This window comes from Strix aluco, chromosome 29, assembly GCF_031877795.1.
Source record: "Strix aluco isolate bStrAlu1 chromosome 29, bStrAlu1.hap1, whole genome shotgun sequence".
Classification (NCBI taxonomy): Eukaryota; Metazoa; Chordata; class Aves; order Strigiformes; family Strigidae; genus Strix; species Strix aluco.
Window position 1 is genome coordinate 4,065,400 of NC_133959.1, and position 12,639 is coordinate 4,078,038.

At 45.4% G+C, this 12,639-nt stretch overlaps 1 protein-coding gene across 1 annotated transcript in view; it reads right to left on the bottom strand.

Annotated features, from left to right (window-relative positions):
• Positions 1-315: 315 nt before the first annotated feature.
• The window catches only part of MLLT1 (MLLT1 super elongation complex subunit), a 32,154-nt gene continuing 19,830 nt past the window's right edge, over positions 316-12,639 (bottom strand). Inside the window, exons 7-12 of the mRNA XM_074808489.1 lie at positions 9,485-9,572; positions 8,561-8,672; positions 7,183-7,282; positions 6,883-6,954; positions 5,040-5,111; positions 316-4,532 (exon numbers count right to left, since the gene is read on the bottom strand). Of these exons, the coding sequence (XP_074664590.1) occupies positions 4,404-4,532; positions 5,040-5,111; positions 6,883-6,954; positions 7,183-7,282; positions 8,561-8,672; positions 9,485-9,572 (573 nt within the window). The 3' untranslated portion in view covers positions 316-4,403. The remainder of the gene's footprint in view (positions 4,533-5,039; positions 5,112-6,882; positions 6,955-7,182; positions 7,283-8,560; positions 8,673-9,484; positions 9,573-12,639) is intronic.

Here is a 12,639-nt window from a genome sequence, read left to right on the forward strand (position 1 = left end):
CAGGAAGGGGAATTAAGCTCCTGGCCTCAACCTTTGCTCGCAGCTGTTCAGGGCTTGGGACAAATCCCCACCTGGTCCGGGAGCAGCGGGGACAGTTCAAACCCCAGGGCCCCCAGATGTGAAGCAGCAACAGGATTTAAGCAACAGACCTAAAACTGCACCATCTGCACGGAGATGGGGGCAGTCAGACGCGTTTCCTTTCCCTCTGCTGCTCCTCCCGTGCCTCAGCCTCTCTGTTCCCGATACAAAACAGTTTTGGGAAATCCTCGGTGCTGCCCCTGGAGAAGCAACACCACAAACAAAAAACACTCGACATTTTACTTTTCCATCTTACTTTATTTCACTTTTTCTAGAAAATTCCTCCATAGTTCCACAAATTTAACAAAAAGTTTAAAATTCAGGACAAACAATCCTGTAACGTATTACAAACATGATTTTTTTTTTTTTTTTAAATCTTGAAGTTAGTCTTGGGCCAGCTGAATTTCTTACAGCTGAGTGAAGAATTCATTTCCCAACACAACTTTTAAAATCCTCAAGTGACAAGGTATTTAATACCTCGGCTCTAGGCAGAAATACAATTAAAAATTATCTAGAAGTTGAAGTACTTACATTTTTCTTTAGGAGTGCAAACTCATCTTGTCAGTTTTCGATGGCTATTTCCCGCCCCCAGGAAAGCAACACCGCTCGATTTTCAGCTTTTTTGAAATAATACTCGTACGAGGTGCACAAGGGTTGTCTACAGCATCGGGGCCGGCGGAGCGGAGCCTCGTGCTCCCGGCCCTTCGCCGCAACGTGCAGAACCGGAGGGACTCGGGGCTCCGCTCGCAGGGAACGTGCCAGGGCAAAGCTCCGTGAGGGAAGTTCAAACCTCTCTCGCCATCAAATACGTTCAAGATCTGACAAAAAAAAAACTGCTTCTGGATTGTTGCATCAATTGCTTCGCTAGTTGCGGTGCTACCGCCGCACCCGGCGCGAGAAGAACTGGTGGCAAATCATTGCACTTCCATGAATTCAGCCTGACCACGGCACAGCCAGCTCCTGACCTACGCGTCCAATGTTCCTCGGCTGGTGTTTCGGGACCCAGCCAGCCTCACTAGCCTTTTTTTTTTTTTTCTTTTTTTTTAATAGTAAATGTCAGTAATCAAAGCCTCAAGGCTTAATACGTACGCAGACCAAGACAACAGGAAAATACTCCTGACCCCTCTTTTGCCCTTTAGTACAAAGGCCAAGGCCAAAGGAAAAGCTGCGTCCTGATCTCACCTCCAGCACGATTCAACTCTCAGCAACTCTGAAAACCTTCAGCCTGTCAGCACTTGGCCGTGCCCTCAGCAACACGCCGAGGGACACTGAAAAGTAACAGAGTTCTGTCCATTTTCCTTGGAAAAACCATTATGGCTAGAAGTCAATTTTGGATATTTTTTTTTTTTCCTTTTTTTAACAATGCAAGCTACTACACATCCTCGAAGACCTGAAGCAATGCTGACAGCAGCACTGCCACCTCCTTCCTAGAGTACAATAATCCATCCATGCTCTCAAGAGTGACACAAGAACAAACACTTTATCCACAAATACCTGTACACGGCATGTTCAGAACAGCATTCAGCCAGCCTATAGAGAATCTACACAGGAACTCGTTCATATGTAACTAGAAGGGGACACAAGATGAGGCCCAAAGTTGACCATTCTTTGTTTGCAGAGTCATTCCTCCTGTGGTCCCCGACGCTACCACATACCCCAAAAAACAACAACTCTGTAGAACAACTAAGTACTTGCAAGAAACCTTTTAGTAACAAATCAGCATGTGCACACAATGGAAAAGAACTATTGCTGGGGGAACAATCCTATTTCAGGTTTTCAAGGAGATTATAAACAGTCTAAAAAAATCCATGTGTAAAATACTTCTTATAAAAACCAAACAAAATCCCTATCAATGCTCATTAGACATCACGAATAAAGTCAGTTCCAGGACAGGACGATGTCCCAGCCGCGGGCAGGAGCCCCGGGCACTTCCAGCCGAGCTCAGAACAGCCGCCGCTCCTGTTCTCGGACCGGCTGGGAGCGGCGCGGCCGCTCGGATCTCAACAGGAGCAGGGGGCAGAGGGGAGGTGGCACCTCCGATCCCTCGCGGGGCAACTCCAGAGGCTACTGACAGTCCCAGGAGAAACGCCACCAGGACGGGCGACGCGGGTTACGCGGGCAGAGAGAGGAGGCGAAGGCCTCGGGCTGGCCCCAGCGGCCTCGGGGGCAGGACAAGGGCCCCGCGCCCCCCCGGGGAGCCGCGGCAGCAGCGCGAGGCTCGTCTCCTCCGGAGAGCCCCGGGAGCTCGCACCTACCCGCCAGGCCTAACGCAGCAGGCGGGCGAGTCCGTGGCACGCGGGGACCGCGGTGCGTCCCGCTGCCGCGCGGGAGAGAACTGCAGCTCCTCCTCTTCCCACCGTCCTCCGCCTCCGCGGCGTGCGTTTGCGCACAGGGTTTCTATCCAGGCTTGGCGTTGTCCATCAAGAAAGAAAACAGCTGAGATCACTGTCGTGACAGGGTTTGCACCTGGCATGAGCTTGATTTTTTTTTATATATATATACACACACACACACACACACAAGACACATGAAAGATGGTACAAAGACAAAATTAATGGGAATCGGGTCAACATGACCCAACTCAAACAAGCTTATCATCATATTGCCACTTAAGTTGATTAGTTGCAACATTTCCATGATAAAGAAAGGGGTAACCCAAAACAAGGGACTGCAATTTCATCACGGAGAAGGGACAGCCAACCCTGGAGAGACGCGACCCCCCAGCTCCCAGCGGGGCTTTCACAGATCGGGGAGGTCCACTGGCAAGCAGAGGGCTCCTCCGGACCGCTGCTCCCCTCGCCACCTGCAGCCCACTTAACATTTGGCAAAAGCTTACACACTGATTGGAAAAACTGAGCAATTCTTCAAAAAAATAAAAAAAAATACTGGAATTAGGGAACAGGAGCATAATACAGTTTTGATGAAAGCTACAGGACTTTCCTCACACCCACCGAGACAACACTGGGAAGGCAAGACTAGTTTAACTAGAAATATATGAAAGATTCTGCGTTAGTGTTTACTGTTTCCTGCCATTTCTTGAACAGGCAGCGGGGCAGGAGAGGGGGGAGGAAACAAACCTGACCTCACTTGGTTTTTACATCAGTGTTTTCCAGGTGTGTCCAAAGATAAAATTCTCCCTTGTTTTGGTTTTCCCAAAGTACAGCCACTACTATAGGGGCCACTGTAGGAGATTCCTCTTTGAGAACATAGAACAAAACCAATCACGTATTTTGGCAAAGTTATTCAACACTGACAAATGAGAAGACAACAGGTGAGCCCCTTCCAGAGCACAAAATGCTTTGAAGATTGCTGTTCAGCTTTCATACACTAAAAATTGTCCACAAGAGGCATTTTAACAAACAAGTCAAATCTTATTAAGCGCCCTTCCCCTGCCATAGCCATTAAAAAACATAACAGAAAAACACACCCTTAAGATCATAAGACCCAACTAGGCCCTTCTTATACATACAGTACATACATATATATAATATATATATAAAATATACAGCTTACAGTTTTGTAGTCCTATTACAGTTAAAGCAGACTGAAAGGAGTGAGACTTTGTTTAGGAGCTCAGATCAACAAACAAGACATCTCAAAACCCCAGCGGGAGACAGCAGATTCTAGAGGCCTCTTCAAAGAGCACGAACTGTCTCTGCAGGAAGCTGAAGGTCCTGCGTGTGGAACGATGCCCTGGAGGAATCGGGAGCCAAATTACAGCAGCGCTCTGAACCGAACGGCGGCAGAACTAACTCGCAAGTGATCAAAACTGGAATCTGTCCACTTTCCTCTGCAGCAGACCAGCAGGACCCCGGGAAGCCTCCTCTGTCATCAGTCTCTCGGCTAGCTTTGTAAAAGCCAATCGTGTTACACAGCGTGAACGCTTCTTCGCAGAGCTGGAGGAAACGGGACTCGCTAGAGCTCTCCGCAGGCAGGCTGGTCCCGAGATTTTGGTGAAGAAAACATCGTCCACGCTTCTTCAGATCTCAGAGACGCCTGAAAATGTGCTCTTCAAACACAGTTTCTTGAAGGAAAACCATAAAGGTCACACTGTGCAGCTAAGTGCAGCACGTCTTTTGCTCTACTCGGGCCCTGCGCCCAAGCGTACTTATGAAGCTAGGGAGGACAGACTCAGCAATATGGGTGCTTGTTTGAAGCCTACAAGAAAGTGCAGCTGGCTGTGCATTCGTAGAGCATGGCTGTTCTCTAAGGCAGTGCTTCGGGTGAATCAAGAGAATAAGAAGGCCTAGTTCCATGGGTTCGTTTCCTGGTACCAATAAACGGGATTTCTGGTTTCAAAAGCAGCCTGCTTCTAAGGCCAAGCGTCATGTTGCTACCGCTTCCAAGTAGCTCTGCAGCTTACGGACGGTTGTCTCATCCAAGGAGAAGAGGTCAAAGTCAAAGGTTGTGTTGGTAACATTAAAATGCCCGGTTTCCTCAATGAGATTTACAATCTGTACAGAAAGGAGACAAGGATGTACACAGAGACCCCATAAAGATCACGCACAGCAGAAAGGCCAGCAGATACAGAGCAACCCATCCAGTCCTCTCCTCATCCCTTCCGAACAGCCTCAGAGGTGAGAACGTCTCGCAACACAAAGGGAATCCTCTCCCAGAAAAGCAAACCAGCTCCTGCATGCCTGACTAGCTCAGTCTGGAAAGTGATGTGGGCACATTTCTTTCCTTTTAAATCAGACCGAGAGCGCCCAGCTTTGGGACTGCTACCAGGATGGCAGAGGAAGGATGCACAAACCACACTTCTGTATCTTTTCCAACAAAAACATTGCATGCACATCCGATTTTTTTTTTTTTTTCTACATATCTTTGCTTTCAAAGCGAACCAGACCCTCTCAGGAGAGGCAAGTGAGAGGCCAAGCATCACAGGGGTCCGGCTGAGACCCTTGGACACAAAGATTACCAGAGTACAACAGCTTGCCAGAAAGCTGACAAATGATCTCTACCTGCTGTAGCACATTGCGCTCTCGTAGTGCCATTAGTCGCCTGTGAAGCTCCACTAATTCATCAGTGTAGGCCTGTAAAGGAGGCAGGAACAGAAATAGTGACATATGTGGCATGTTTGTATGACTGCCAAAGTGACTTTCTAGTGAGGATCAGAGGAACTTGAGCCCCTTTCAGACATGTTCCTATTCCCAATTTTTCCCTACATTTTTTACTGCCTCCTCCATCCTTATCAAGTGCTGGGAGACTAAAGACTTCACATAAATACGGATGGTCTGAAGACCATCAGCAAGACTAGTTATGACACCTTTAAACAAACACCTGGAACCAGCTTTAAGAAGGGGCCAGAACCTCTGAGCTTAGAGGACCTCAGCAAGGTGAAGTTCAGAGTGTGAGCTCTTCATCAGCGGGTTGTGCTAATGAACGACTCATTACCTGAAAATACCTGCATCAGTGACTGACATCGCAGCAATCTGCTGAACAATGATTTGTGTTTAGGGAGGGGAAAATTCTTTGAGTGCACTGCATCCCCAGGTAGTTTTACATATGCCACAATGGGAAACGCAGGATTGTTTACGAGCTCAACATGTTAACTGTTCCTATATAAGGGTGTTTTTTTGGTTTTTTTGTTGGGTTTTTTTTGTTGGGTTTTTTTTTTTTATTTAAGCAGCCAACAAGGCAAGTTCCTGTTGGCACACTATTGCTCACAGGGGATAGATTCTTAATCTGTAAAGCTGCCCCAGAGTTGTTCATGGCTCTGTCAGCAAAACTGAACTCATTTAAGTAATTGTACCAAGGCCAAAAAAAAAAAAAAAATCCCAAACTCTCACTCCCCCTCCCAAATTTGTGAAATATTCCCCTCCCCAGCATATTCACACCGAGAAAAGCACTTTTCCCAAAACACCCAAGCAGTGCTGAATGCTATGCTTGCTGGGAGAGCTGGTATCTTTTATAAAACCTCGGACAGTTGGAAAAGCTGACGGTATTTCAGGCACTTTCTTCAATGGGACTCAAGAGCATCCCCTTCTATCTGTATTAAGTACTCTAATAAAAGATACGATTGCCTACAAACCTTGCCCCAGATAAGCCATCTCAGCTATGGTTAACAGTGGAAGATTCTGTAGCTAGCAGGAGACTCGGATGCAAGTATCTCCAAGATCACACTTACACCTAACATGAAGTGATTAACCTCTGCGATATTCCCCTGCTGAGAAAGTGTTAACACACACAAGTGAGAGCTACAGACTGATTCTTTTGATTAGTGTAATCACCTTAATGATTAAGGAAAAGCATTAAGTTCCCATTTGCTTGATTTCCTTACGGAAAAAGTCACAGTGAGAGAACTTTCTGGACAAGTTGGGGTTTGGCCTTTGCTTGTGAGTTACCATGCTTTAGGAGCACGTACACTGCTCTGCCTTCCTTGGAGGCAAGGAAGAAGGGAATTTCATTGAACAAACAAAGGTTTCAACTAACCCAGCAAAGCAGAGCATCAAACAATCTTTAATTTGTAAGATCAAAGACAGATGAAAGCTGCCTTTAATGAAGAGGCACTTGCCACTGCAGCAGCAGCCAGACCATTGGTTCAGACAAAGGGCAAACAAATAAAAACAATTTTAACATTTTGCATATGGAAACGACCTGGGGGTCCATCTATTTAATATACACAATTTCTGCAGTGTCACTCTCCAAAGTCTGTCCTTTCCACATCTGGTTTTCATTAGACTCAAGCTTTTAACCTGCCGAGACAGAACAATGCGAACAGGCTAGGCCGATTCCAATTGTTTTCTACACAGAAATGTTACTGAGGATCCAACAGTTCTCTGATATGCAAATCCTCAAACATACCTTGTCATATGTTCCCTTCTTCAGGATCTTCTCTGGCTTGTTACAAGACTCTGGGCTTTTTCTTCCAGATGCCTGAGGATAAAAGAAATCAACAGTAGGGACCAAAATTAGTTCAGACAACGTGGTGGTTTAATGACTTGGATGCACAGCACTGAACAGAGACAAATTACCTGTCTGATGAGGACAGTGAAATAGAGAAAATTTGGTGCAAGTCAGAGCTAACACCATGGGCTGAAGACAGTGCAGGAGCCAAGAGTGGTGCAAAGGAGCACTGTATGAGCACGTAGGATGCAATAATACCTTATTATTTGCTGGGGGCAGTTTCTGACCAGGAGGTGGCTCTCGACTTGGCAGGCAGGAATCTGCACTGTTATCACTGTCGCTGTCACTAAGGCTCAGTCTGAAAACCAAGCAGCAGAGAATTAGCATCACCAGGCAGTAGGAAGCTTGCTTAGCTGTCAACTGAACCACACGGAGTTAAGTGAAATTCTCTTCTTTATTATAGACTACTAAATTGTCTGGGAGAAACAGTCAGTCTGTAATTTCCAAGAATCCCTTCTTTCCCAGCTGACGTTGCCTTTGCCATCTTCCATGCCCTGGGCAGGCAGAGGAGGGAGTTTGAGCTGACACGTCACAGTTCAGCTCTTTCAGGCACAAGTCGCCTCAGAACAACTGAGTTAAGTACCACCTGATTTTCACAAACGGCAACTGCCCATTTTGGGGATTCACTCCAAGATCACCAAGTACCTGCACGAGAGGCTTACCAACACCTCCAACTGAGAACAGGCAAAACCCCTGCATTTAGTGTTTCTGTTGTGACCTTTGAGATTTTGAATTTATTCTCATTCTTGTGGCTCTACAGATTTATTGTACCAGGTATCCTACTTTTGATGAGCTTGAAAAACTGTTTATTACCTATCCCCTAAAGATCTAAATATCCTTCAAAGTCTCCATTCCTATTTAGTTGATAATGACAGAGCGCAACAACAGATTTTTTTGTTTGTTTTTGGTTAACACAAGCATCATTTGAAATTCGCAGCTGCTATCTGGGTCAAGCATTTGGTTCCAAATATTCAGCTCAAGATGCCAGGTTTTGGCTACAACAGCGTTTCCTGAGGGTAGAAGGATGAAATTCAACCATTTCCATTGACTAAAGCAGGAAACAGCTGTTAACCAAGTCCCACAGGAGTCAAGTAACCAACTGTCAGCACGCACTGTCAGCACAGACTATGAGTTCTCCGTTTTGTACCAGTCATATGCAGCAAGAGCCCACATGCTGGCAGCCTCCACAACACTCCTCTAATCTCTGCAGATCAAAGGTGTCACACACCGTTCAGCTCAGCAGAGATCTGAGGACGACAATTAGGTGACTATTTTAAGGGGCTCAGTCACTAACACCCGCAAGCTCCACACGTATCACTTCCCAGTGGCTGTCTCTCTGAGCTCCGGTGATCTCTCCTCATCCAGTTCTGTTCTCACCCCACTGTTTTCATCAACTCCGTGTCCCCACCCCACTCTAAGTACTCCACACAGCTGCCCTTCCTCTCCTTCTCTCACACTTTCCTCTCACACACAGCCCCATCACTTCAATTCCTCCCTCCAAACAGAGGGCACACAAAAATACCAAACGCGGAGGGCAAAGAGACAACAAACATCTTTCTTCCTGATTTGTTACCACCTGGAATCCCGGCTGACTGGGTTTGCTTTGACTGCTGCCTCTTCTCCAGAGGAGCTGTCGTCATCATCTGACTCCTCTGACTGCAGATCTTCCACCATGGAGCGCAGCGGGCCTGGGATCAGAGGGGAGAAAGCAATTCAGCACCAGGACACGGGCAGCATCGCTCCATCCCCACTATCTGATCTAAACTGGGTTAGTTATTACGAAGATACGTCAAGATTTCCCAATAAGGTGTCACTGGTATTTTCGTGTTGCAAAGATATTGCTAAAAGACACGGTATTCCAGTCTCAACTAAAGCAGAGTTGACAAACTTTACAACTGCCGTAAAGCCACCCTGGCTTCCCCCCAAATCCTCCCACTCTTCTGAAATGAAAACAAAAGGAAACATTTTTCATGCGTTTAGGGACTATGTTAACTGTCACTCAAGAGGCAGTATTTGTAGCAACAAAGCATTTGCTAAGGTTAGAACATTTCCTCTTGCCACAGTGTATCTCTCCGGATTATCAGTGGAGGAATCTGAAAAAGAAGCTGTTCTACACTGGCAAAGTGATGAATGCCACATTTATAATTTTTAATAAAACATGTATGAGATTGAAGGAGAAATATTCTGGTGACACTATGGATCAAGCAGCAACAAACACATTTATAAACCAAGGCAGAAACCAAAATCAACAGGGAAAGAACCAAATCCAGAGAAATACCCTTCTCATACATTAACTGCCAAACCAAGAAAAATACTCGTTCATGATTACACCAGGACATTATTGCCTTTTCTTGCTGAAGCATCACAGCTGCAACACATGGTTGCATACGAGAAATGGTATTAGCCTTATACGTGGTGCTGGGAAAATAAATCTAATTCTCATGCACCTTTTAAGTTTATGCAAGGAAGATTTTAACAAATTTTATTTCTTGCAACACACCTTGACTGTGGTTCTGAGATGGCTCGAAATCAGAGTCAGAGCTGGAGTCGGAGCTGGAGCTGGAGTTGGAAGGGCTGGACTGGACAGACTTAACCCCCCATAAAAGGGAAAAAAAGAAAAAGAATCTTAACCTTTCTAATCCAGAAAACCATCACAGAGCACAAAGCACAGCGAGACAGAAGCATTCAAGCACTCTACAACATCATACATCACTGAATGCAGTTCTTAGAATTACAGAAAACAAACAAAACGCAAGGTGAATAAAAACATTGATGAACACTCTGGCACGCTGTAGCTCAGCACTCCTGGGCAGCGGCAGCAACGGCTCCCACCAAAACCCTTTGCACCACTAGTTTCAAATAGCCTCAAGTGATGAAATATAGCATCTGAAAAACGTCAAAGTGAGAAAACCCGTACTTTGAAAGGTGAAAGACGACTAGCATACAACCTAGAACAATTATCAAAGCCCTCTTAAAAAGTGTATTTATTGTAACCCACCAAGATTCCCTCAGAACATCTCGTACTGATCATTAAACATGGGAAGGATGCCTATCCTAACCAGCTCACGTGACTCCAAGATTAGTTCTAATTTATTACTATCCCCTCAAAACAGTTGTTTCTACACCAGTTGGAGTGATCCACTGTACTGTTTCCAGTTTATTATGAAACACATAACAGAAACCAGCTAAGCTCTAGTGAAACCACCTCCACTGTCAGTATTCAGCAGCAATGCCAGGAGCATACTACACAGTATGAGTAAAAACACACAACGAACTACTGCTAATAACAGCATCCAGAAACAAAGTGTTAGCGCTACGATGTTTTTAACACAAAACTCGCTATTGCACAGCAATCCCATGCTTTAGCTTGAAGGACCGCGAGGTGGCAGTGAAGGCTAAATCAACTATTTCCTCCTCAATAGCGGCTGTGACTATTACAGTAATCTTAAAGGGGTTTTTGTGACTCAGTAGGATCTAGTTTAAAGATTCTCAATGTACTGTAATATTACCTTGCCTCTTTTAACGTAATTCCCTGAAAATTTAGCATTTCAGTTTCATTGCACCATTCCTGGAAATCCACCTATCACTTCCACTACCAAATCCTGATGCTAGAAAAATCACACATTCCTATTCAGCAATAAACTTGATTACAGAAAGTGTTAATACTATAAAAACATTGTAAACAGGTAGAAGGAGGCACGTCAGCAGCTTTGGGCATTAATAAGTGAAAGCGGCGGCAGGACTTTCATCCCAGTACCATCCTTCCCTGTAATTTATCACCCAAGTATCATTAAAGAGTTTCATTTATTCAACTGTAAGAACGTTGGGAAAAATATCAAAAAGGGGTATTACAACCCTTGTGAATTATTCAGTGGCAAAGGAAAATGATTTAACAATGCCAGTATCTAATAGATTGGCACGCTGCAGCAGCCCTATTTGTTTAGAAAAATTGCACCATGAAAATAAAGAGCAGTATTTTCAAGATAAGGGAGCACAGCTCTTGTGTCTCACCACAGACTCAACCCTAACACCCTTCACTGCTGAGAATCTAGCAGGTGTTCCCTTAAAATGACTTAACAGGACCTAAGAAACAGAAGTTGGAAGTGGTGTAGACCCCCGTCTCTCCTTTTGCCCTTAACCCTGTCAGCTATTTCAGCCGTTTCGGAGGCATCTGGCTGGACATGCTCCGCGTGCTCAGGCTGCAGTTACTGTCACTGCGATATGACAAAAGCACACGCCGACAATGGAAAAAGCAATCCTGCCCTCACATCTCAGCCTCTCCCTTTTGTCAGCACTAGCATTTAGGCAGCCAAGCATGAGGCCAGTTCAGGGAACTGGGCTTGATGGGGGAAAGAAAAAAAAGAAAAAAAAAAAAAGAAAGGACAACTAACTTTGAGCAGAAGCTGAAATGGAAGGAGAAACTCCTCTGGCCCATTGCAAAGTCACACGAGCTCTCATGCCAGCAGCACAAACGAGAGCAAGACTGTTCCTTTCAACAGCAGCCTGCAAAGATGTCAACTCAAAGCAATCGTGGAGTTGCAGCCTCGGAGCATGTTGCACAATATGTTGGCTGCAGCAGCAAAGCTGATTTAAGAGTTTCCGGGCCCGGGTCCACCTCCAGCTGCTCGTTCGCTTTAGTGATGTGGCTTACCACACAGCCCCACAAACAGCTGTACCAGTACAAACGATGGAGTAGCAAACTGCAGCGCTGGGAGCAAAAATAACCCCCCAGGGTGGAAAAGGAACTCAAACAGCCTTCTCTGCCGATGCCAATGCATTATGCAGTTATACCCTTAAGCTTCAAGTTCCACAGAAACCTAAGCTGATCTGACTGGCAGCTGCCACGGTTCCCCCCCCATCACACTGAGTATTCCTACCCTCCTTCTGGGCTAGCACTCAAATACCTCTGTCAGGCATCCAACAGACACAAGAGCTGGTGCAAGAGAGGACAGCGAAGCATACAAAGCGCGGTGGGGGCAGGACAGGGCTGCAGCAGACGCTGTGGACCCACAACCACAGTTTGTGGTTTCATGGAACAGTCTAAACAGCACTATCAGCTTACAGCTGCATGGCGAGTGCCAGGGGAGGGATGACACCGAAGAAATAATGAAGTACAAGACACTCAGGACTTCAGAGATCAGCAGAGCACAGAGCTTGCAGCGAGGGCCACGTATCTGGTACAGAAATGACGGGCTTGCTACACACTGATGCGCTTCAGGTGTAAAAGTGGAGAGGAGCTGCCTCTCTTTAATGCACAAGCTACACATTTAATCAATCTGGGAAAAAATCTTTGCAGATTTTGAATTTGAATTAACACTTCCCCAATAACCTCTTCTACGAGGAATCTTTTGCAAAAAAAAAAATCCTTTCTGAAATAAACACATCTACTTACTGTATCATGGTGCTGATTAAATCATAATACAAAAAGATTTATTCTAGTAAGACAAATCCTTCCAGAAGTGGTCAGTAGGAAGCAGTTCAAAAATTCATGTGACATTATCCTGTGAGTACTGTTAGAAGATATATGGATTCTTTATAGCAAATATAAAATATACAAGCAAAAAGTAGTGAGAGTTTAGATTTAAGTTGTGTCTTTCTCCTCCTATTATTTTTTTTTTTGGCCTTCTTTTGGAAAACGATTTTTAGACGGCAGAG